This window comes from Perissodus microlepis, chromosome 7 (genome assembly GCF_051167445.1).
Source record: "Perissodus microlepis isolate ML-2025 ecotype Zambia chromosome 7, ASM5116744v1, whole genome shotgun sequence".
Lineage (NCBI taxonomy): Eukaryota > Metazoa > Chordata > Actinopteri > Cichliformes > Cichlidae > Perissodus > Perissodus microlepis.
In genome coordinates, this window is record NC_140467.1 from 57,374,326 (window position 1) to 57,396,914 (window position 22,589).

The window sequence follows — 22,589 nt, forward strand, 5'->3', positions numbered from 1 at the left end:
TACATGTTTCTACTGACATTTAAAGCTTTTCAGTTACTTTTTTAGTCAAGTCAAATCCTATTAGCTCTCCTTGATGACATAATTTAGCCGGTGACTTATAAACCTCAATCAAGCCACAATAACTATTCCATCCTCAACATATTTTATCAGTATATTTGGACTTAAGTAAACTTGAAAAGTCCTTTATTTGGTGTTGACATTTAATTCCCACAGAACTGAATAAGGCTGAAAGCCAGTTACATTTTCACTTTAAATTCATGTCAGCGAGAACCGTAGGTCAGGCTGTGTTTTGTGCAACAGTCCAGAATTACTTCTGCATCTCTAGGGAGTGGAGGATTTCTGTAATGCTGTTTTATTTTACCTATTGCCACCTATTTCTTCAGTCATTTTCATTATGCAAATGGAGGAAAGACGTTATCCTGTAAATAACAGCAGCTAAGTGCCCTTCGTCATCTTTAGTCCACTAAAGCTACAGTTAAATAAAAAAACAAAACATTAGACCCCTTGCTTGCTTTAGCCTAATACTGCAGGCTAACATCAGCTGATTCCAGTTTTTGAACGTCTCCAAAGTAACTTCACTAAAGCCTTAAATTGCACACCGTCTCACTCTTGTTGGGATTTGCAACCATCGTTAATCCTTCTTACACTTCGGCTTGCGGATTGAAGGTGGGGGAGCAGGAAAAGCTGGGAGTCCTTGATAAAAATGGCCAAGCTGGTACGCAAAAGGTCACCACAACAGGATGTATCAGGCAACTGACAGAATAGTGAAACACTGCATAGCTGAAATAGGCAAGAGAGTGTACCACTCTCAGTCACTCACACAAAATCATGTCAAAGATGATTTTATCTTAAGATATTTTATTAATATTTTCAATTGACAGTATCAGCCAAAAAACAAACACTGAAAACCAAAATCCTTTCATGGCAATGATACACAAGAGTTTTAATTGAACAAGATAGTTTCAGGAGAAACAGACATGGAAAATTAATATCAGCTCCATCACAGATTATAAATGCAATCAATTCAAACACATCTGTCTGCAGTTTTCTTTGACTATATTGTATCTAATGCAAAGTTGAAAAAGCAAGGGAACGAAGGGGTCAGTAAAGCTGGGGTTAAGGTATAGCAGTTATCATCAGGGCATTTTGGTGGCATTAGGGAGACTTTTGGTCAGTTGCAAGTCACGCACAGCATGGGCAGGGATGAGGTCAGAAATGGAAGATGTGGGAGGGTTACTAGAGAGAGCTACAGGGATTCAGATGGGTCATGATTATTAGAGGTAAGGTAGCAAAAAACAAAACGAAACAAAACAAGGTTTAGAGAAGAAGAGCTGTTGGTGCTGACAGTGCACTTATCATTCAATCTGAACCTGTTACTTTGAGAGAGGGGAGGGGCTTAGGTAATGATTGGGGCGGGAGGTGTCTGGCACATGCACCTGATATACATATGTTGCCACTCAGCTGGAAGTGGATGTGGTCTAGGGGAAGAGGGTGGGGCAGGCAGAGCAAATGATGATATGCAAACAGAAAGAAGGAAGAGTCACACAATTGGCTCCCTGCAGAGGACAATTTCCAACTCGCCACGGTAGAGCTTCCCTCCGTCAGATAGGCTCATGATGCTCTGCTTGTAGCCCGACAGATTTGTGGGGTCCACCTCCTGAATGAGAGACAGGGTGATATGATACACTGAGGAGGCCAAAAAGCAACATGTTATGATCCTGTAGCTCATTTTGATGAATATTCTCCTACTCTCCTCCCAGCATTAGGTTTTGATTATTTTCAAGATATTGAGGAAACTAAAAAATGTTAGTATGTTTCTGACTAGAAAACTGAATGACAGAAAAGTAGGCAAGTTCTTTTGTTTTGACTGTTCTATCTCTTTGAAGTTAAGGTTTGGAACAAAATAGTGAAAAGTATTCCGAGTTGTATTTTAAGCATAAGAATTTATGATTGCAATCATCTTTTTTCCTCACTAAAACATTTTGTGTATGGGGCATTTCTGTAATATATTACAAAGACCAGTTTTTAGAGTATCCACATTTGCTTGCCGGAGCTCAGCATATGGCCACTCACTCATCAAAACATCACTCTGTAGTACTGCTGGCGAGGGGGAGAAAAAATCTACATATCTCAGGATAATTTAAATGGGGCTCTGTTGGGCTTGAATTCAAGTGTTTATCTTTCCAAAGAGTGCTTTAAACAGCTTTGGTAGCTAATGTTGAAGGAAAGACCTACTAGGCTTTGTATGGATATACAGCCCTTTTGCTAAAAAGAGCTGAGACACTATGTAGACTATAAATGTTGCAGTTATGTGCAGTTCATTTTGCTAGAATACTAAATGCACTAAGTGAGATCTTGAAACTTTTCTGTCTCACCCTGGACAGGTTGCTAGTCGCTGGTGTATTTCACGGGACTACCACATTCTCATCCTTAGTCTGTGCTCAGTTTTGATAGAAGTCCATGCAGACACAGGCAGGACATTCAAACTCTGCACAAAAAGGCTTAAGCCAACCAAGAGGTTCAGCTTAGGAAGGGATTTTTTAATTCTAAGACATTAATACTAACCACTGCACCACTGTGCCACCCACATTTAGTTTGATTTAATGTATGCCTTACTGTGATGTCAGCCAAAAAGTAATATACGCTCACTTCTAATTAGCCTAATAAATACATCGTTGAGAGAGGCGATAAACTATTATTACCCTTAAATCAGCACCAGGCATACCATGGACTAGCAGAATGCTCTGTTTAAAATACATTTTTAGACCGCAAACACGTTGGATTGAAGAACCCAAAATAAAAACTAAGGAGTTCAAAGGCAAGCCACATGTGGTGCATACACATATGCTTATCTTAGTATCCGCCAATCTTCTTCTTTCAGCTGCTCCCTTTAGGGGTCACCACAGCAAATCATCTGCTTCCCCAATCCTTAGCATCTCTCACACCAACCCTCTGCATATCTACATCTACATACTACATCCATGAACCTCCTTTTAGGTTTTACTTTTTTCCTCCTTCCTGGCAGCTCTATATTCAACATCCTTTCTCCAGCTTATCCACTATCCCTCCTCTGCACATGTCCAAATCAGCCTTGCCTTTCCAACTCTTTCTCATGTATCATGCACATCTTAGTCACTCCAATAAAATTCTTAACATCTTCAACTCTGCCACCTCCAGATCAGCCTCCTCTCTTTTTATTAGTGCCCCTGTCTCCAAACCATACATCATAGGATCTTTTAAACCTCCCCTTGCGCTCTTTTCAGTATGCACTAGCAGGCTGTAGGACTGATCACCTTGAGTGAACACCCATCTTACCTTCTTGTTTGTTTGGTAAAGGTCTCGTAGCAAAGCTTCCAGCTCCTGCTCATCGATGTAGCCATTTCCATCCTGGAAGGAGTCACCAAAAACATCATGATTGTAATTTTCACTTACAAACAATCATAATGGAGACAATTAATTACCGTTAATAATAATGATACTGTGCCAAATTTTACCACAGCTTTTGAAAATATAGATGTCACATATATATTTTCATTCCCTTCTTGTAATTCATTCTTTAAAGTAAAGGCAGTCTTTTGTCAACAATGTTTTGATTCAGAGCTACTTGATTTTTCCTTTCGCTGCTGCTCGACTTCATTCATTCAGTATTTTGTGGCAGCAATCAGCAAATCATTTAAAAAAGACTTCCCATTCAAAACTCTGTGTATGGGGTTAGTTGCTAAGTTAATACGGAGCCCCCTTGCTAATTAATGAGCTATGTCTCACAGCCGTGTTTAGAGAGTTTAGGGCCAGAAAATAAGCCCAAATTATTGGACATTTTCCCTTGGCAAGTGGCACAAAACATGTTCTGTTCATCTAGGCTCGGTCTCAAGATGACTTCAGAGCTGAGTGTCTTGCCAGTCTTATATTTTTTTTTAACTCTGGGAGATGCTCTTTGATGTTCACAAAGCCAGACTGAAGTGTCCTAGATCTTGGGAATAAAGTGTAAATTCTATTTATTTTCCCTTTAAGGATAAAAGACTCTGCACTCTGCAGCGCTATGGGAAAGCAGAGCAACATCAGGTATGAGCCAGTCTGTCTTCCACTCCATGCCATCTTGCTTTTCAGACATTTTCAAGTCTTGCACAGTGTGGGGCCGTGGCACTGTGAGCCACGTTAGTGTTCAGCTGACCGGCCACACTTTGCCCGGCCCTCGACCACTCGGCAGATGCCTGTGTTTCTGCTGCAGGGGCTTGAGCTCATAACAAAATGATGAAACTAATTACACACATAAATGCAAGTGCTCCATATGCAGAGGGGGGACTACATGAATGGACCGCAGTGGCTAATCTATAATTAAACATTCCACCCTGTCCTCTACTAGTGAACTAGAGAGAGTGAAGAGAGTGCAAGCCTTCAGTCTGACTCAAGTCATGAATACGCACGCAACCTCCAAACCCCCCTCCCATCGCTGACATGGGCGGCTCTATACAAATTTGCCAACCATACTACTTAGTATGGGACAAAAAGAGAGCACAAAAACACAGAGGTTGAAAACATGAATAGCTGTTTGTTTTTATTCTTTTTCTAATCACAATGTCAGTGCACTGACATGACTTAAGGTCATGGATTTACATGGACTGGCCTTGTGCTTCAAAGTGAACTTATTAGATAAACGGGCATTTTGCAGCCCTTCTACTTGTTGCTACAGCAGGGCACAGAAAACTATTTCCAATTTTTATTTTTTTGTTATTGACCTAAAAAGTCCCTAAGTGTCTGCATCCTGTCTTCTCATGTGTGCAAGGCTGCACGTGAGCAGTGTAGCTGTTCTGTCATAGGATAGAAGACATGAAGCAATTATAATATACATGCTACATTTCAAAGTTTTGCATTTTGTAGTTTCATGTAGTTCACATTAGGATATTGCCCATCTTTTGGTTACAAAGGGGATGAATTTCAGGCAGCAGCTGGATCACTGTTGCTGAAAAAGCAGTAAGGCGCATACTTTAATTTACTTTAATTAATTTACTTTCACTACTCTATTTCATCACTAATATAAATCGGGGAAAAATGAAAAGCATTTTGAACATTAAGGTAATGCTAACAACTGGGCTAAAAGGCACCAGTGCTGTATCACATCAAACTGAATTGTTTATTTCTTCAAAAAACTGAGTCAGCCTTCTTATAGCTACTTAGATTATGGCTGGTCCCTCAGCTGTGCAAAACACACACGATACCATAAACAAGAAAAATGATATAACAGATGCACAGAGCGCTGCTCTCTCCCCCTCCCGTCTTGTACCATAGTCCCTCCCCACCGTTCTACTGCTAATGTGGAAAATATGCCCATTAACCAAACCACTGCTCAGCCACCCTGGGCTGTTTACAAAAGGACAGGTGTGCCAAGCCTGACTCATTTCCCTAGGTAAATGAAGAGTGTGCAAGGTAAAAGACAGAATTTACATATTTATGATTTTAACAAAAAGGGATCTCCTAAACAAACAGCACTGAGTCACCCAGACAGCTTGACTCAAGCTGGCGTGTTTTTACACTGTAAAGAGTCCCACCCTTATTCAGACACACTTCCATTCTGTTTTTCTGTCATTCTGTCTGTCTTTGTGTGGACTAACCATTAATTATTTTCACAATGACTTCACGAGCATGTAACAACAGCCTGAAGCCTTAAACGTTTCCCCGTAGGTAAGACTCATGGGAGACGGAGCTGTCGCTAACAAAATAACTAGATATGATGAGGTTCTCGTGTGTGGTGTTGTTGCAGATGCCAATCTAGCTCAGAACACATGGAGGAAATCCCCGGGAGAGCTCCCAACGTTGCAGAAAGACAGATCAAAGAATCCATTCTTGCCAAAGTACACTAAAGCAGTTGTTCTGAAACTTTTTCTGACATATCCTTCTGAGACTGGAAAACATGCCCCACAACCCACAATTATTATCAGTCATTAACAATGAAAAGAAAAAATCAAACCTGGTTTTTGATTAAATAAAAGAAGGCCAAATAGTTTCATCATAGTCTTGGTTCTTTTTCTTTTTAGATTTTTCTTTAAAAAAAAAAAAATCACATTTATTGAATTTCAGTTTACCACTTTTGATAACATGTCACCTACCTTGTCATAGTATGTGAAGATGGCATTGAACTGCTCAGAAGTCAGCTTGACACCCTGTAAACACAAGGTTTCACTTTAATTACAAGACTACAAAAAATCAAAAAAGACATGTATCTGTGCAACTAACTCAGACCCAGTACACTTTGTTTTCTGTCACTTATGAACTCCTACTGTGGTGCAGAGATGGGCACGCGTTACAAGTAACGCATTACTGTAATCCGATTACTTTTTTCAAGTAACGAGTAAAGTAAGGGATTACTATTGTAAAAACGGTAATTAGATTACCGTTACTTTCCCGTAAAAACGCTGCATTACTGCGTTACTAAAACTGTGATTTCTTTGCGAGAATGTCTCATGACAATGACGTAAGCGAGTAAGACGTTTGTGACAACAGCTGTGTGCAGATCAACAATGGATCATATATCGAGTGGGGGAGAGAGTATGAGCGTGCAGCGTTTAAAGCGTGGAAGTACTGACCTTACTTTGAGTTTGATTCCATAAAAAGTGACAAAAACATTAGTGTCTGTTGTGCATGGGAAGAAAACCTCTTTTTACAGTGAAAAAAACCCCTAAACTTCCAAGCAAGCACCGAGTGCGCTACCACGTAATGGGAAATTCACAGAGAAACTTGCGGATTCTTTAACTGATATTTTTATAATATTTTAATATTTTATTTTATGTGCTGGAATGTGCAGAAAATAGGTTTAAATGTTAAACAAATTTCTTCCAGTCAGAGAATGTTGCATATATTTAAATTTTTGCTTGATGCATAAAGTTAAAAGATTAAAACTAATAAAACAAGTTTTAAAAAGAGACTTTTCCATTTGATTACATTTTGTATGATGGATTATGCAGAAAAAGTAGAATTGGGCTGAAAGATCTATTGCTTTATTACCTATTCAGGTTGTAAATCGTGTTTTTAAAAAGTAACTAAGTAACTAAGTAATTAATTACTTTTGAAAATAAATAATCAGTAAAGTAACGGGATTACTTTTTTGGGGAAGTAATCAGTAATTAGTTACTGATTACTTTTTTCAAGTAACTTGACCAACACTGCTGTGGTGTATGCTCATATGAAACATGGTGAAATTTTCAAATAAGGAGGGCAGTTTATAGTCAAATAATTGCTGTTAGCCAAAACCTCAAGCTTGATTTCACACAGAAGTCTTCTCTACATCTGACTCTGTATGTCAGCTGAGGATGGATATCTCTAATATGGTCCGGCACACAGCTCTGTCTCTAAGCAGAGAAGCCCCGCCCGCAGCCTTTTCCACCCCGTCGGTTATGAGGGGCAGCCAATCAGATGAAAGTTGGCTTCAAGTGGAAGGTGCTACAACAGCTTGTTTCAGACAGTGGATGAATTGATATGAAGCAGTAAGACCCACTATAATACATATAAGGATTATTTTAAACTGTGAATTATACAAAGCTACTCTTGAAGAGTCAATGAATATCTCCTTTAACCATCATCAAAAACAGGCCTGTGAATCATAAATTTATAAAACGGTAACAGTGTAGTATGTAATTCAGTGGCGTTCTCCGAGTATAATATATCATTTCTGTTTTGCTTTTATTTCAGCCCCATGTTTGTCCCCTACCTGGAATTTCAGCAGGAAATTCTCCTGTACAGGAAGAAGCCTGCGGCACAGAGGAACTTCATTAGTGGACACAATAGTTGTTAAATTATTCACGTTCTTTGACAGTGAATGAGCATCAGCGGGCAGTGTGCTTCAACATTTACACAATGAGCAAAAACAAGCAAAATTACATATTACCTTGCCATCTCTGACAGGCCCAGCTTCCCATCTCCATTCAGATCAAACATCTTGAGCTACAAAGCAGAAGTAGAACAGAGGAGAAAGTGAAAGGAAGCTTTTTATAGGTATACTCTGTCAAAGTAAAGGTAAACGTGGTCCCGTGCATTTCATTGGCTGAGATGCCGAAGGAGTAGCCATAAATTTATGATATATTCACCACTTCTTTTTTTCCTCCTTAATACTACGTGTCTAACAGAGGAACACTAAAAGCAGCGGTCTATAAACCTTGCTTCAGTTTTTCAGCCAGTGTGGCAGGTTTTCTTTACACAATAAGTCAGAAGGTTTAGAAGAGAGTTACACTGGAGGAAAAGAATAATAAAATGGAGACTTACCCACTCTTTTACATCGAAGAGTGTTAAATTATTTATTAAATGAAAACCTACACAAAGTAAAAAATACCTAGGAGTTTTGCACTGTTGTCAGATGCAATAAGGTATCTTGATGTCACTATGGTCTATGAAAATAGTGATGAGCATTTTTATTGGCTGAACAATTAACCCAAAAAATAACTGACGGATCACTCAAACTACTTCGAGAGGTAGCGTGGGATGCATTTGACAACATGTCTGTGGTCTAATTTGTTCTGAGTAACAAGACAGGAGGAAAATATGTCACCATTGAAGGTTTGGTGTTTTTCCTGGACCCTTTTGGAAGTCAAAATTTGGACTGTACATATGTCATAACTAAATGTAATAAGTGTGTGCATAAAATCTAAGAACATTTGGTCAGCTTGATTCTTTGGAGACTGAAGGTGACACAGATGTGAACAGTGATGTGTGAATCTGATTGCACAAGTAGAGATCATGCATGGGTATTATGCCCGTTGTTGCTGGCAGTACTGTATTATTTCCTCTTCATTAGGACAGTGATGTTTGGTGAGTGTAAGCTAGACTAATTTTAGTCATTAGTTTACACCTTATGCATTTTTCATAAATTAGCAACACTGCCTGCATCATAGCAGTATGCTGATTAAAATGACTCATTCTTTACATTAATCTCAGCCTCTGTCTTTTGCTTTATCTCTAATATGTCCCTCTGCACTAGACGAAGTAACAATAAGTTTATCTATGAAGAAACTGCTTCAGAAAATTAGGTCAGCTCAGCTCTGGGGCTTCCAGGAAGAAGCAGATGTTAGCACATCTGGGCTGCAGTCTCACAACCTGCAGGACATGATGGGTCACAACCAGTGAGCCGCACAGGGCTGCAGCCACCACTATAACAGGCCACTGAGTACCTCCACAAATTGCTAGACATATGCCTTTTATCACAAATGTATACAGTTTAGTTTTCTTGTAGTGAAGCAACTTCTAAAGATTGCATTCACAATCAGAATTTCATTACTGTTTTCTTGCTATTTTTCTCCTTACTTTATACTACTGAAAGCATTTCCTAAGATATTGTGCACAAGTTAAGAGTCTTCCTTTGCACCTCAAAGCACAATAGATGGGTGGAATCGCAAAACTTGAAACTGTCTTACTCTCTTTGAAAAATTGCATTTTTTGTAAAATTGTCAGCTTTTTGTTTGTCCAGTGTAAAGTTTGTCCAGTTAAACTGAGCTTGTGTGATTGAGCGTTCGAATGTGCAAGAGAGCAAGTCTTACTATGGTCTGTGTGTACTCCTGCAGCTTCTGCTCGTCGTAGTGTCTGTTAGCTTTCTCCAGCAGGTCTGACAGAAAGCCCTGAGGACAGAGACACACAGGGTGCTTTTCATTATGCTAACTTGTGCTTCCTTGTATTCTCTCTCCTCCCATGAACCAAAAATCATTGCCCATCATGGAGGATCTTGCAGTGCCCTAAAATGCAAGTCTGGGGGATGAGGAGTGACTGGAGAGATGGCTTTTGGAAGAGCTTTTGCAATTAAACATATGTGCATCCTATATGGAAGAATTTTATCAAATGGCGTGACATGAAATTACACTACTAAAAACTAAGCATTCAGCAGCTTTAGCTCCTCCGCCTTTATATCTCTTCATTTCATCTCTCTCTTATATCCAGGAGGAGCTAGGAAGCGAGAAAGAGACACGAGAGAGTGAAGTGAAGAGGCATAATGAAAAGCACCCATGGATTAGTAAAAAGAGCCAGCGGCTGTGCCTGGTCTTTCATTAAGCAGAGACAAAATGTCCAGAAAACAAATACAGAGATCTTAGATGAAGATGCATTTACATTTACTTAACATATGCTAACAATCTGAAAAACTTAAAACACTCAAAACATCTGCAATAAGCCCTGGAGAATATAACCCTAACATATCAAAAAAACATAAACTTGCAAAATAAAGTTATATTAATGAGTGTTGAAGTTTGGGCTGGCTGGGTTTTTTTCTTTACCATATTTGACAAAGAAAAAAATGTGAAAATTAGGTATGGAGAGAAATGCAAGAATAAGAGAAAGAAATGACGAAAACGGGACAAAAAAGGAAGAAAAAAAACCGAGACACTGAATTATTAAATTATATTTAGATTTATTGGTTTATCCGGTGTTTTGTTTTTGAAATCAGAATTGAAGAGTACATGTAGAGCAGCAAAAACTACAATTCCTTCTGAAATTAGCACAGTATAACATCTTCTATAAATAAAGTACTCCAGTAGCATTAGACCAAAGGTATCAGTTATGCGCTACTTGAGTCAATATTTTCCGCGCCTGCTCACAATTATGTGGTGAGACACATGTCTGCTTCCTGAGATCTCATCTGCACTTTTTCTAAAGCTTTCAAAAAGCCACACCTGAGTAACTCATCTGCACCTGGTCAGCTGGAAGAGATCTTATTCCCACAACTACCCGAGCAGCCAAATCTGTACACAACGAGTAATCACTGACCCCAATTAATCTGCAGCTTGCCACTGTGGTGCACTTTCCTTTATATAATTTGACAAAACATTTCCTAGAAGTGTTTTAATGACTAACCTTTGTGTAATCAGTAAAGCTTTTTTTTGTATCTGAATCCTCGCTACATAAAAAAGAAAAAGAAAACACTTGAGGTCAGTGGGGAATTTCCTGTGAAGCAGACATTTATCTCTCCTGAGTCAAAAGTACTTCCCAGTTTGGCTCATCCATATGCTCACATAAATGAAAAAAAAAGATGACACACTGAAAATATTCAGTGGCAAACAATTTATACAGCTCAAAAGAATGCCACATTCAGTTATAAGAAAAACACAAATGAATGTGACATTTCTTCTTCTATCAGGTATTTAAAGTTATGTGCTGGGCAAACAGTATCTATGTTTGCTTCCTGTATGTATGCTAAACTGATTATTAATAACTGATGGCGGTTCGAGCTTCTGGGCCATTTGACTCAGCGTTTTGAGTTTCCTGTGTTTTGGTGAATATGCTTTATGGTGATTTAAGGTTCATTGGTTAGTCTTGAGTTTATTCTGTTCTGAGTTCCTTGTATTCCCAGTTTAGTTTCTTGTCTGTTAGGTTCCCCTTGTGTCTTGGTCTCTCCTCTGTGTCCTCTATGTCTGTCGTGTCATCTACGTCTCTCCCCTCTCTGTGTCTCGTTTCCTTGTTCCCCAGGTCCCAGTCACGTCTTTGTGTTTTGTCTCCCCTTTCTGTTTACATGTGCCCTCCTGATGTTTCATTCCATTCTCCCCTGTCTGTCATGTGCAGTCATGTATGTTTTCCCCAACCTGTCTCGTCTCTCTCCCTCTCTCCCTCTGTGTCTCGTCTTCCTTAATTGTTTCCGTGTTTCCCTTTTTGTGTCACCTTCCTTTGCCTCCCCCTGTCTGTCTTGGTCTCCTGTCTGTTCTTTCCTCCTGGTCCTATTTGAAGTCGCGTGCTTGTAATGTTTCCTGTTTACTTTGACAGTGTCGCATCCTGTGTTCAGTGTGTTCGGTTTTGCTTCATCCTGTGCCATTATGTTTATTCACTCCAGCTGTCTTCCCCTTGTGTTTCCTCTTCCCTCGTTACCCTGTTCTGTATTCATGGTGTGAGTTGTCATTCGTTCTTTGTCAGAATGGCTCACTTCAGCCTTTTGGTTACTCTGTTCAGCCTATATGAAACAGCTCCCCTTTTGGTTATTCACATTTCACGCCTCGTTTTGTCTGCGTTTGGGTCCACACCACTCACCGGCCATTCAGCCTTGACACAGTGAGTGTGCAAGAACGAGGGGTGTATCCTTCTCTTTAAAAAAAAATTAAGTCAAAAGCTGTAGTTCCTCTTGTGGCCACTTGAGGCTGGCTCCAAAAGTGAGTCAGTTTGATCAAAAACTGTTTTGGTCTCTTAGCTTATTTCCCCTTGATCATAACTATACAAAGATGAATTTTGTCAAAATATATGCAGGTAAATCAAAGTTCATCTTGTTAGAGATGTTTATACTGACAGGCTGTAGCTGTTAGCTATTTACTCAAGTTAATTCAGGTCGCTGAACAGGATTTCTCATTATTTTAAACTGTGCTCATGGTGCTGCTGCTTTTTGAAACAGTTTTAAATGTAATTATATTGTTTCTTTAAATTGGATTGTGATGCAATTTTGAAGAGTGATACTCTAAAAGCACCTTGATAATGAAGCTAGCATCAGCTCATAACTTTGTATTTGGGGTTTGTTAGCCAAATTTGGTTGCTACGAGCTTCAAAAACAAAAAAGCATTAATAGACTGTTTAAAAACTAGCCATAATCCCAAAATCAAAGCCTAAAACCAGACTCCATAAACAATGGGTTACGCTAGGTACGCCCATCTTTGCTATACAGTCTATGATAATGACACAAATTTTTTTTTTCCCTTTGATTTATTTGATACCAAAAACAAAGCATGCAGGTGTAACGCAAAATTGAAATATACATACAAGTATGCATACAAATAAAGATATATTGTATATATTTAAAATGTTAATAAAATGTTGGAATGAAAGGTGTAAGAAAATACAGAGATTAAAGATTTTCAGGACATGTGCAGCTTCCTAGTTCATACTATTTGATAATTACATTTTAGGGGGTGTGATCTGTTATTGTGTGTGTTGATGTGCAAATGAATGTGTGTAGGGGGAGAAAAGAGAAAAAAATGCATAAAATAAGTATGACAACAGGTTAAAGCAATATTTGTAATAAATGAGACACTGCATGTTACTGGTCACATATGATCAAATGAATAAACATGTGTCAGTGCTTCTTAACATTTGATTTAATGCTGTTGAGAATTTACCTTCAGTTCATTTGCTTCAATGTAGCCACTGCGATCTGTATCATATCGCCTCCATGCCTAAAAAGAAATCAACGAAACAAACTGAAGCAATCGATTGAAAGCATTTTCTCAGCTCAAAAGCACAGAGAAGCTCGTCTCCAGAGTGATTTACATTCTTTCCCCTTGAATAAATCCTCTCTGATCAACTCCCAGCTTACTCTTTGACTATGCCAAGGGTTTGCCTTTTTTCTCTGGTGCACAGCAGAAATCGTTCCAGAGCAGCTGACCACAAAAGCCTGGGCCATCACTGTAATCATACAGTTTTCAATACAATCCTATTTGCCCACATACAGAGCAGAGGGCAACGGTGGACAAAGAGAGGAAAGAGGGGAGAGAAAGTCATTTTAATGAATGTTTTAATCTAGCAGCTGTCCCTGTCCAGAGAAGGGCTCCTTATCAAAGATGGATGGCCTTCTCCCTTCTTGTTCTCCTCCTTCTCCTCCCCTCTCTCTGCTCCTCCTCTCCTCCTCTGGGTTCTGCAGAGAGGAGCTACAGTGGTGTTATCCATTATATATGACTCTGAAAATAGAAGGCTCTGCTTCCTCATTCTAACCCTTTAAAAACCTCTCTGCCCCCTTCCTCCTCCCTGCACCCTTCAGCAAAGACTGATTAATCTCCCCTCTCTTGTTTTATGCTCTCAAACTTTGGCTCTCAACTTCCCATCGACATTTCATTTACGTCTCCTCTGCTCCTGCTTTCGCTCGTTTGCCCTTTGTATCCTTCTCTCTTTGCACACCTTCTCTTTCATTCGTTTCCCTTCTATCATTTCATTATTCCTTCTCAATATGACACAAGAGACAAGGACAGCCTCTTCCTCACATGTAATTGGTTTCTAATTGGCTTCATTTTTTCCATTTAGCAGATCTAACATGAAATCTGCCATTTTGTCTTATCTTCTTGAGATATTTGGTAGAATAGATTATTTTCTGTTTCTGCTAACTTTCAGGATATAAATCTATATCGGTCTCGAGGGTTTTTTGCTACTTCTCTTCACCTATTATCCAAAATTCAAAGTGCCACTTAAACTTCAGAAAATGTTTAGTATAAATGGTAGCAGAGTTTCTCCACTTTCCACTTGACCATTTAATAATATTGTGAGACAAAAGTTTCCCACAAATTTGGGTAAATGTTGATTTCTGTTTCTGGTCTCTATTGAATTTCGACTGTGTGAAAGTGCCTCCTGTTAATTCTATCTGCTAGCAAAAAACTCTATAATGACTAAAGGCTTCTATTTCTGACAGACTGAGGAAGGAAGAAGAATTTTTTTAGGAACTTTGAATAAAAAATGTAGTTTTTCAGGAGAAACACATCGATAGTGACTATAAGACATGAGATGGTTCTGCCAGAAGTTAGACCCTTGGGTTCCTCAAGAGTTCCTCATCCCTGCCAGGTGCGACAGATGGCTGCCCCAACCCCCCCAGGGATGGTTCTGCTGGAGGTTTCTTCCTGTTAAAAGGGAGGTTTTCCTTCCCACTGTCGCCAAAGTACTTGCTCACAGGGAGTCATATGATTGTTGGGTTTTTCTCTGTATGTATTATTGTAGGGTCTGCCTTACAATATAAAGTTCCTTGAGGCGACTGTTGTTGTGATTTGGCACTATATAAATAAAACTGAATTGAATTTAATAGATGCTATTAGCAGGAGGAATGGGGAAGCTGTGAGACTTAAAATGCAGCAAGCATCATCACTGATAAGACAAATATCCAATGTCTTCATATGTTTCTGTGAGATAAGCAAAAGTTGTATGTTTATTATTTGCAAGTGTCTCCAGAAAATAATCCACAGTTAGTATTAGCCTTTTACGGCTCAATTTTGTTAGCATTTCAGTTGTATACTGTGGGGGTGATGGTTTTCCTTCCTGTTGGGCATGGTTTTCACCATGAAGTTACTAAAGCTTTTTCCATTTTTCCAGCACAGCCAATGAGGAACTGGCAGAAAATGTTCTCACTCCACCATCGGTGATTTAGAGTACAGCATACTTCTCCAGGCAGCAAGTGAGTCGATCAGAACGGTTTCTTTTAACTAGCAGATAAAGATACTTTGCTTTTAATGTGTTTTATCCTGTTACGAATCACAACTGAGAGTGTCAGCTCCTCTTTCACTTTTAATTACACAAACAACCCACAACTGCTCTGTATGAGGACTCTTAGTTATTTACATCAACCAGTTACTGAGATGGCAAAGGTAACAGTTCACATAAACAAATAAAGTTCTGTTTCTGTGCCCCACATGAATTTGGATGATGTTTAATATGCAGTGGGCATATTATTATTATTACTATTCACTCCTCCTTTTCTCTAAGCCATCTTTTTGTTATATATAAACCTTTAACACACAAATTCAGCCATTTGTCATTTAGACCAGCAGGTCATATTCCAGATTAATCCTGTCTAACACACCTTCAATGTATACACCTTCAACCATTCATAAAGAACTGATTCATGGAATTAACTGTTAGGCAGAGAAAATGCAGGTAGCCAGCCCTCTGAGGCTGACTGACTCTGGCCTACAACTTTATGGTTGAGTGAAGTAAGTACGCCCTGGCCAATGTTAATGGTGAAGATGAACCTCCTGTGCAAAAAGTTCAAAAGTGCCTTAAAGAAGAGATCAAATAATTAAGTTGGTCAAGAGGAGCGGCAGGTTCTTATGAAAAAAATATATGACAGATATTCTCAGGAACACACTCTTACCGCCATAAACTCAGCGCTGGAGCTGACAAACTGTCTGAAGCAGAGCAAGAAGTTCTCTTCAGTTGGAAGAATCTGGGCCAGCTAGGAAAAGTGACAGGGAAATGGGAGTGGTGAGAACACAAGATGGTACAGTTGATATTCTGGGAGAGACTGGGGAAGCTTTTTGTCTGCAAGGCCTCAAATGGGCAACTCAGCATAAATAATAGAGAGCCACAACCTCAGAAGCACAACTATGCCTAAGTTAGAAATATTTATTAAAATACATATTTTTAGCTGTTCAGACAAAGACTATAAACTGCATGTTCACACAACCAAGTGGACTGCACACTCATTTACTTCTCTGGCAGCAGTGGATTATTGATATTGCAGAAGCCCTATTTCTCACAGCTTTGTCAAATCACTGTGAAAGTGGTCAAATCGAGGAAAACCAATATCCCAAACTGATGGTCTATAGAGAAGATCACGAAGACCGCATTTATGCAAGCAGTTAAATATTGACCAGACTTCTGGGGTCTTTATTTTTGGATCTCTGAGTTATCTGAGCTCTCTTTTTGAACCTTTTCTCATCACTCACAATGAGCAGAAAACCTTCACCTTTATTTTGCAGTCTGTTTATGGTCTGATATCCAATGCACAAGTCTCATATACAGTGTGTCATGTGAGCTTCTTGCCCCCAGCTTTCCATGTATGCACATGTAAGGGCAGTGAGCTTCCACAAGAAAGTCATTCTCCCAAATGTAAATGACTGGAAATAACAATCCTCCTTTGACTGTGGCAGTGCTATCTGAACTAAAGGTTTCACAGATCAGATAAAAATTCAAAAAATCACATGAAATAGGCCTAAAAGTGATCACAATAAACATGCAATGTAAATGTAACGCCACAAATTGTTGTTTTCGGAATTTTTACATACTGAAAAAAATGACAGGTGAAGCAAGAAACATTAATTATGTCATTACAATGCAATGTTCTGCCGGGAAACTTTGGGCCCTGGGTCTAAGAAGTGCTGCATGCGTATGTTACTTTGCCAAGTAGTAGTCAACTAAACATTGTTGCAAACCAAGCAACGCTCCATATGGCGCTCCCAGTCAGCAGCAGCCACTGCCAGCAGAACAATGTGCTCCACCACACCACAGAAACTATTCAGGAATGGTTCAAGGAACAGCTCCTTGAGCTGTTAACTTGGCACCAAAATTTCTTGGCTCCAAAATTCCCAGAGCCCACTGTGATCGAGAATTCACAAGAAGCCCCACCTAGCTGAGCCACAACACCAAAATGATTCAGTGCTAGAAACCACTGGACACTCATGGAGATTCTGTGGCCTCGGTTTTCTGGGTTAAACATTTTAGGCATCAGAAGGGAGACCTGCATAATATTGTGTAGGTGGTTTAAATGTTGTGGCTGATTAGTGTATCCTATTTAAGTGACCAGTAATTATTCATGCACTCTATGCTAAGTTAAGCTAACTGTCAGCGTAGTTAGTGTTTGGCTATTTACAGTAAACTTGTCAAAAAAGAGAATGTGAAATCATCCTGTCGTCCGAGCTGACAGTCGGTCATTATTGGACAGTCTAGGTTCTCATTGTCTTCTTCTTGTAAGTGGGTACCCACCCTCTTTGCATTACTGGTAGTTATATCTTTAAGCTAGGCTAAGATAAACGACTTCTTTTTGTTTTATGTGGGAGCAATGATCTTCTATCTTAATCATTGTAAAGAATGTGAAAAAGCCCATCCATCTATCCATTTTCTGCTGCATATCTGAGTCCAGGTTGCGATGGTATATTTCTCAAAAGGTCAAACCAATCTTTGGTGGAGCCTAGCTGTTTCTAATCTTTATGCCAAGCTAAACTGTGAAGCTGCATATAAACGTTTTGTATCAATCTTTTCATCCAAATCAGGGAAAGAAAGCAAAAATGCATATTTCCCAGGCAGTCGAGCTGTTCTGTTAAATAAAATCTATAAAATAAAGAGGTCCTCTGAGGCCTTACCTCTGACATCTCAATTCGTCCATCTTTGTTCTTGTCAAACTTCTGCATGAACTCCTTCATCTTTTCTCTGAATGTAGGATTTGTAGGGTCCTAGGAAACAATTTTACTCAACATAAGTGAATTCTGAGTTGTCAGTGTGTAGATATGTGATTAATTCCTGGCCCCTGAACTCACCACCCCCGCTCCTCTCCGAGCCATCTCCAACTCCTTGAAGAAGTTCTCCAGCTCCTTCCCCTCGATGTATCCATTACCTTGGAACAGAGAGACCATAATTGCATGTTAATGCAACATCACAAATGGCATTGTTTTTCTGTTTTTTTTATTTTTTACCAGTAGTGCTGATGTGCAAAAAGTTCCCAAACAGAGACACGGTCACAGGGTCAAACAGATCCCAACGTGGCCTGGGTTTGCCCTGGTATTGATTCAAACACGAGCCTTTCAACAGTAACTCTCTTCCTCCCCTTCTAAAAGATTTCATTATTGACTGCCACAGTGATCACTCTTCAAAAGACTTTGTGTTCACAAGATTGGATGCCAGGAGAGGCTATATATGGGAAATAACTTTTCTTTGATATTCAAGGTGATGATTCATGGATCGCTTCGGTTATTCAGCAGTGATCAATACTGCATTCAGTGGCAATCTGGCAGATATTAAGCAGACGAAAATAAATGGTTAATTTAGATATAGTTGTAGCCTATACATGCTTTTTTATTTGAGATGACGTAAACTCTGAAAGTGATATTTTGCCATGAACAGTGTGGCTTTCTACAATCCTTTAGAAAATATCTTAACCTTGGTTTGCTGTGTGCCACCAGTCATTTTGACAAGCTGTCATAATGACTGATGGCACGAGTGTCATTTTTTGTCAGGCGGCGCTTAATCTGTGATCGTGTCAATCACACTTTTTTGATTCTTTAATGACAAATTTATCTTGCGGTGGCCACAGAGTTGATTTTCATTTTTCTCTCATCCTATTTTATTCTTGTTCCTGTTATTCTGTTGCCCTGACAGTTCCTATTCGGAGGACAAATGAGGGTGCCCGCTTCACCCAGGTAGTATGTGAACCGGTGCCAATATTCTTTCAACACTCCTGCTGAATGGCCGGACAGATGGCTCCAAACGATGTGACTAGCTGCTTCAATAAAACCCTGGAAGGCAGTGCTGCCTCATTAAACGCTAACAAAGATTATTATGCCATCCACTTCCTTCCGCCTCTCTCTAACTTTCTGTCTCTCTTTTTCTCCCTCTGTCATTTTCAATCTAACTCCTTCTCTCTATTCAACTAAACTCACAACATCTTTTATCCAAGGAAATTGTGTGTGCGTGCGTGTGCATTCCTCAGTGATTTTATCAAAACTCATGAATACAAACTCTGCTGTTTTAATGAAAATGTGGGACAGTGAAATGCTCTGTTGCTGTCGAGCTTCCCTCCTGTGCCTCTTATTTGACATTTAGCACTGTGGAGAGAAATGGCCCGCTTGGTAGTTAAACAGAGTAAGTATGATGTGATTAACTACAACACAAATGGCATAAAAATGCAGTAAAAACAGATATATGAAATGATTGTTTAGGGATGCGCTCATATGCTTAATAGATGCAGCAATAGACCCATTCATTTGTGCAAACCACCATCTGTTGATGCATTCACACTCTGTTTATTCAAAAGCAGGATAAGCAAGTTCTGTTTCAAGCAGCCTTTAAATAACAACAGTATGTTTAAGGTATGAAATGCTGTGTGTGCTGCTGACTAACGTCAGTATGTACAGATTGTATTGAAGTGTCCCAATTTCAGTGTAGACATTTAGACCAAATATCAAAAGCAGTATGTGAATGTGCATCATTGCCAGCAGCTACATTTTATGGCTGATTTCACCTTACTCCCAGATAATTTTGTTCAAATGTCAAATATATACTTTGCACAGCGCAATGAGAACATTCCTGCCAACTTGTACTTTTTGTCTTTCTGCACACGCACTTAAAGTTTGTACCTAGCACCCAGATACTGTAAAAGGTTCACAAAAACCACTTTAGACCCAAATAAACACTTTTTCATCACTAGTAAACATTTAATGCGTCACTAGACCATTGGGACAAGCTGGTAAAGTGATTTTACTTCTGGTTATTTATTCTATAATTCAACCCCGACCGGGAAAAACTCTCAAAGGGGCCAGTTGTGCCAACTAAGTGCATATTTAAAGCTTATATAAAGTGCATTTGCCTTTCAAAGGAAAGTGGAGCCCTGTCTATTCAAATATTTTGTGTTGAGCTCACAGCTGGGTCAATTCAGGAAGTAGATTCTGCTTAGTGTTCCAAATTGTTTTTATCCAGGTCAATAAGAAATAATTGACAGCAAATCTGCTATAATTAGCAAACGAAACTGCAGTTGTTTCCTTTTCCAGCTTTGAAGTGACTGAATTGAAAAGGCTCGAAGGAGACAGCAGGGAAAGATGAGAGGGACGCTTGAGCAGAGGAGCTGCAAGAGACGCAATCCAGATGAGATTTGATCCCGGGCCAACCAGGGGAATATGTGGTTTCATCATCTCTAGGTGCATCGCCTCTCGTGTATTTTTATCTCGAACTCAGAGATATTTACTCAACCTGAACAAACAAATTAGCTCTCGTTTCTTTCTGCTGAGCCAGAAGACACTCCCATTAATGAGTGCAGAAATCAGACTCAGTAGCCAAATCTGTGGAAGTGTATTGGTTAAATTTGATTTGCAAAGTGGCTCACTGCAGAGCAAAATATGTAAAATACCACCGCTTAAGAACTTAAGTACCTGGGTGGTTGGACTAATATCCATACGCTGAAACCATGATGAGCAATAAGAGCCATAAAAACCTTCTCTGCACAGCGGCTCATATGGAGGAGCTCAGCTGTGGAACCTCTCTGCCCCACCCGAAATGTCCCTTCACCTTGATTTCCCTATGGAAAGCAGTTCAGCATGTGTGCTAGCATCAAAACACATCATGGTGACAATAAACTCTTGGGAGGATGTGTTTAAAGCAAATAGGTGTGGCACACTTGCCTCATCTGCAGGTGTGATTTGGACATCTTGGAGAAGTAGACTGTATATTTTTAAAATAATGGCCAGTTGTAGCCTCATCATGTTTACATCACTGCCAGAGATTCATGAAAAAGTGAATGAGATGACAGATCTTGACTACTATTTTCAAGAGGGTTCGTAATATTGTCAGTTTGATATTAGATCCCAGTTATGTGGCACATTAAAGCACACAGTGACTCTATTTTAAAATCTAAAAAAACTAAAAACCTATAAAAGAATAATTTATAGGTTTTACAGGCAGCAACTGATGGTCTTCTTATCAGACTGCTGTATAGTCTATCCATCAGTTTGCAGAAAGCCTTCAATCTGCTGAGGAGTCTGCAGACCTTCAAATGGAATGAAAGCATCTCTAATCAGGCTTATAAAACTTTCACTACTGTGGTGACATGCTGATGAATTTGTCATAGAGACATCCACACACAGACAAAGAGTGATATAAAGAGCACTGAGAGAAGAAGGTAAGACAGCACTGAGGCATTTGATGACAAAAAAAAAAATGCGTAAGGGCGTATGTTGGATATTAATGGGCAAATAAATTGTCAGTAACAATTTTGAAGTTTTCAGGAATGGCACGTTCATCAGTCCATCAGCTGTGATCGGATACAGCTCAATGCAAGCAGCATCGCTCACAGATGAATGCAGTTTAAGGACCAATGGAAGCACAAGTTGCTGACTGCAAAATTTAACTTAACACAGGCGTTTAAATGAAATGCCTTCATTTCTAAAAAGCGGCGCACTTCTCTGTGCAGCATGCACCAGAATTGCGCTTTAATGACATTCACATGGTGTTAGTTTACCTACCATTTAGATTAATAGATTTATCAGAGAACCAAAAACGTAAAACCGTGACTGACTATAACTGTGACTATAAATAGATTCATTGTAAATGCATGCAACCAAAATGTATTTCTTGATTAAAAAAAAAAATGTTCTGAAGTTGTTAAACATGATCTAACCAGAAAATTTCTCCTTTGAGCTGCTTTATCCATCAAACATCCAAACGACGAAGACAAAGAATAGACCACAGCTTCGGGACCAAATGAAAAAACAGTCCCATATTCTTAAAATCTCACTTTGTGAGCTGCAAAGATGGCTCATAAGAATTTCAATTTCTTCTTCTTCTTCCTCTTCTTCTTTTGATTTTTTTAATCTTTCACATCTCTTAAGTGTCGTTCTGCCTGCACAATCTAACTTTTGCGCGAATATCTTTTTTTTTGCTAAGCTTAACGGTTTTAGGCTGAAAAGCATTTCCAACCTTTTCTTTGCATTTTCCATCAGTCATTAAATCGATGACTTCACACACCAGTTGTATCTAATCAGCCTATCATTTAACATTTCATGAATTTAGAGTTAAAATAAACTTTTAATTTCTAAGGAGGGGAAATAAAATCCTACCATCACTGTCGAAATGTTTCCAAATGTCGAGGAACTGGGACGCGGTGACCTCGGCCAGGTGCAGGTGAGGAGGCTGCTGAGCTTTGTTTGCCATGATGCTCTCGACCGATGCTGCTGCAAGTCAGACGCGACAAAAATCCGCTACTAACTTTTCTGTGTCTTCTTCAAACACACCCCACACTGTGGCCCCAGCGCGCCGCCCGCCGCTTTTTAACCTCGGCGCAGGAGCGGTAGCACCGCCTCACGGTCACTGGGGGCGCACTGCCACCGACAGTGTACGTCTGACTCAGCGTCCCAGCGTATGTGCTTCCAAGCTTGATGTAGCTGTGTGATAGGACGTCTTGGGCACTG

At 39.5% G+C, this 22,589-nt stretch overlaps 1 protein-coding gene across 1 annotated transcript; it reads right to left on the minus strand.

Moving 5' to 3' along the window:
- Positions 1-838: 838 nt before the first annotated feature.
- Positions 839-22,571, minus strand: calb2a (calbindin 2a). Its single transcript, XM_084936227.1, has 11 exons — positions 22,239-22,571; positions 17,952-18,028; positions 17,778-17,867; positions 15,791-15,871; positions 13,062-13,118; positions 9,522-9,599; positions 7,880-7,935; positions 7,703-7,742; positions 6,105-6,158; positions 3,316-3,387; positions 839-1,657 (listed from the first exon to the last, which is right to left on the minus strand). The coding sequence occupies exons 1-11, from the start codon at positions 22,330-22,332 to the stop codon at positions 1,541-1,543; spliced, it is 816 nt and encodes a 271-aa protein (XP_084792353.1). The 5' UTR covers positions 22,333-22,571; the 3' UTR covers positions 839-1,540.
- Between the last annotated feature and the right edge of the window lie 18 nt (positions 22,572-22,589).

Coding starts and splice junctions, on each gene's coding strand:
- calb2a (XM_084936227.1), bottom strand. CDS start 22,332: ATGGCAAACAAAGCTCAGCAGCCTCCTCACCTGCACCTGGCCGAGGTC. Junction 6,159..7,702: donor ATTTCCTGCTGAAATTCCAG/GTAGGGGACAAA, acceptor TTGTGTTTACAG/GGTGTCAAGCTGACTTCTGA. Junction 1,658..3,315: donor TTTACCAAACAAACAAGAAG/GTAAGATGGGTG, acceptor TCTCTCATTCAG/GAGGTGGACCCCACAAATCT.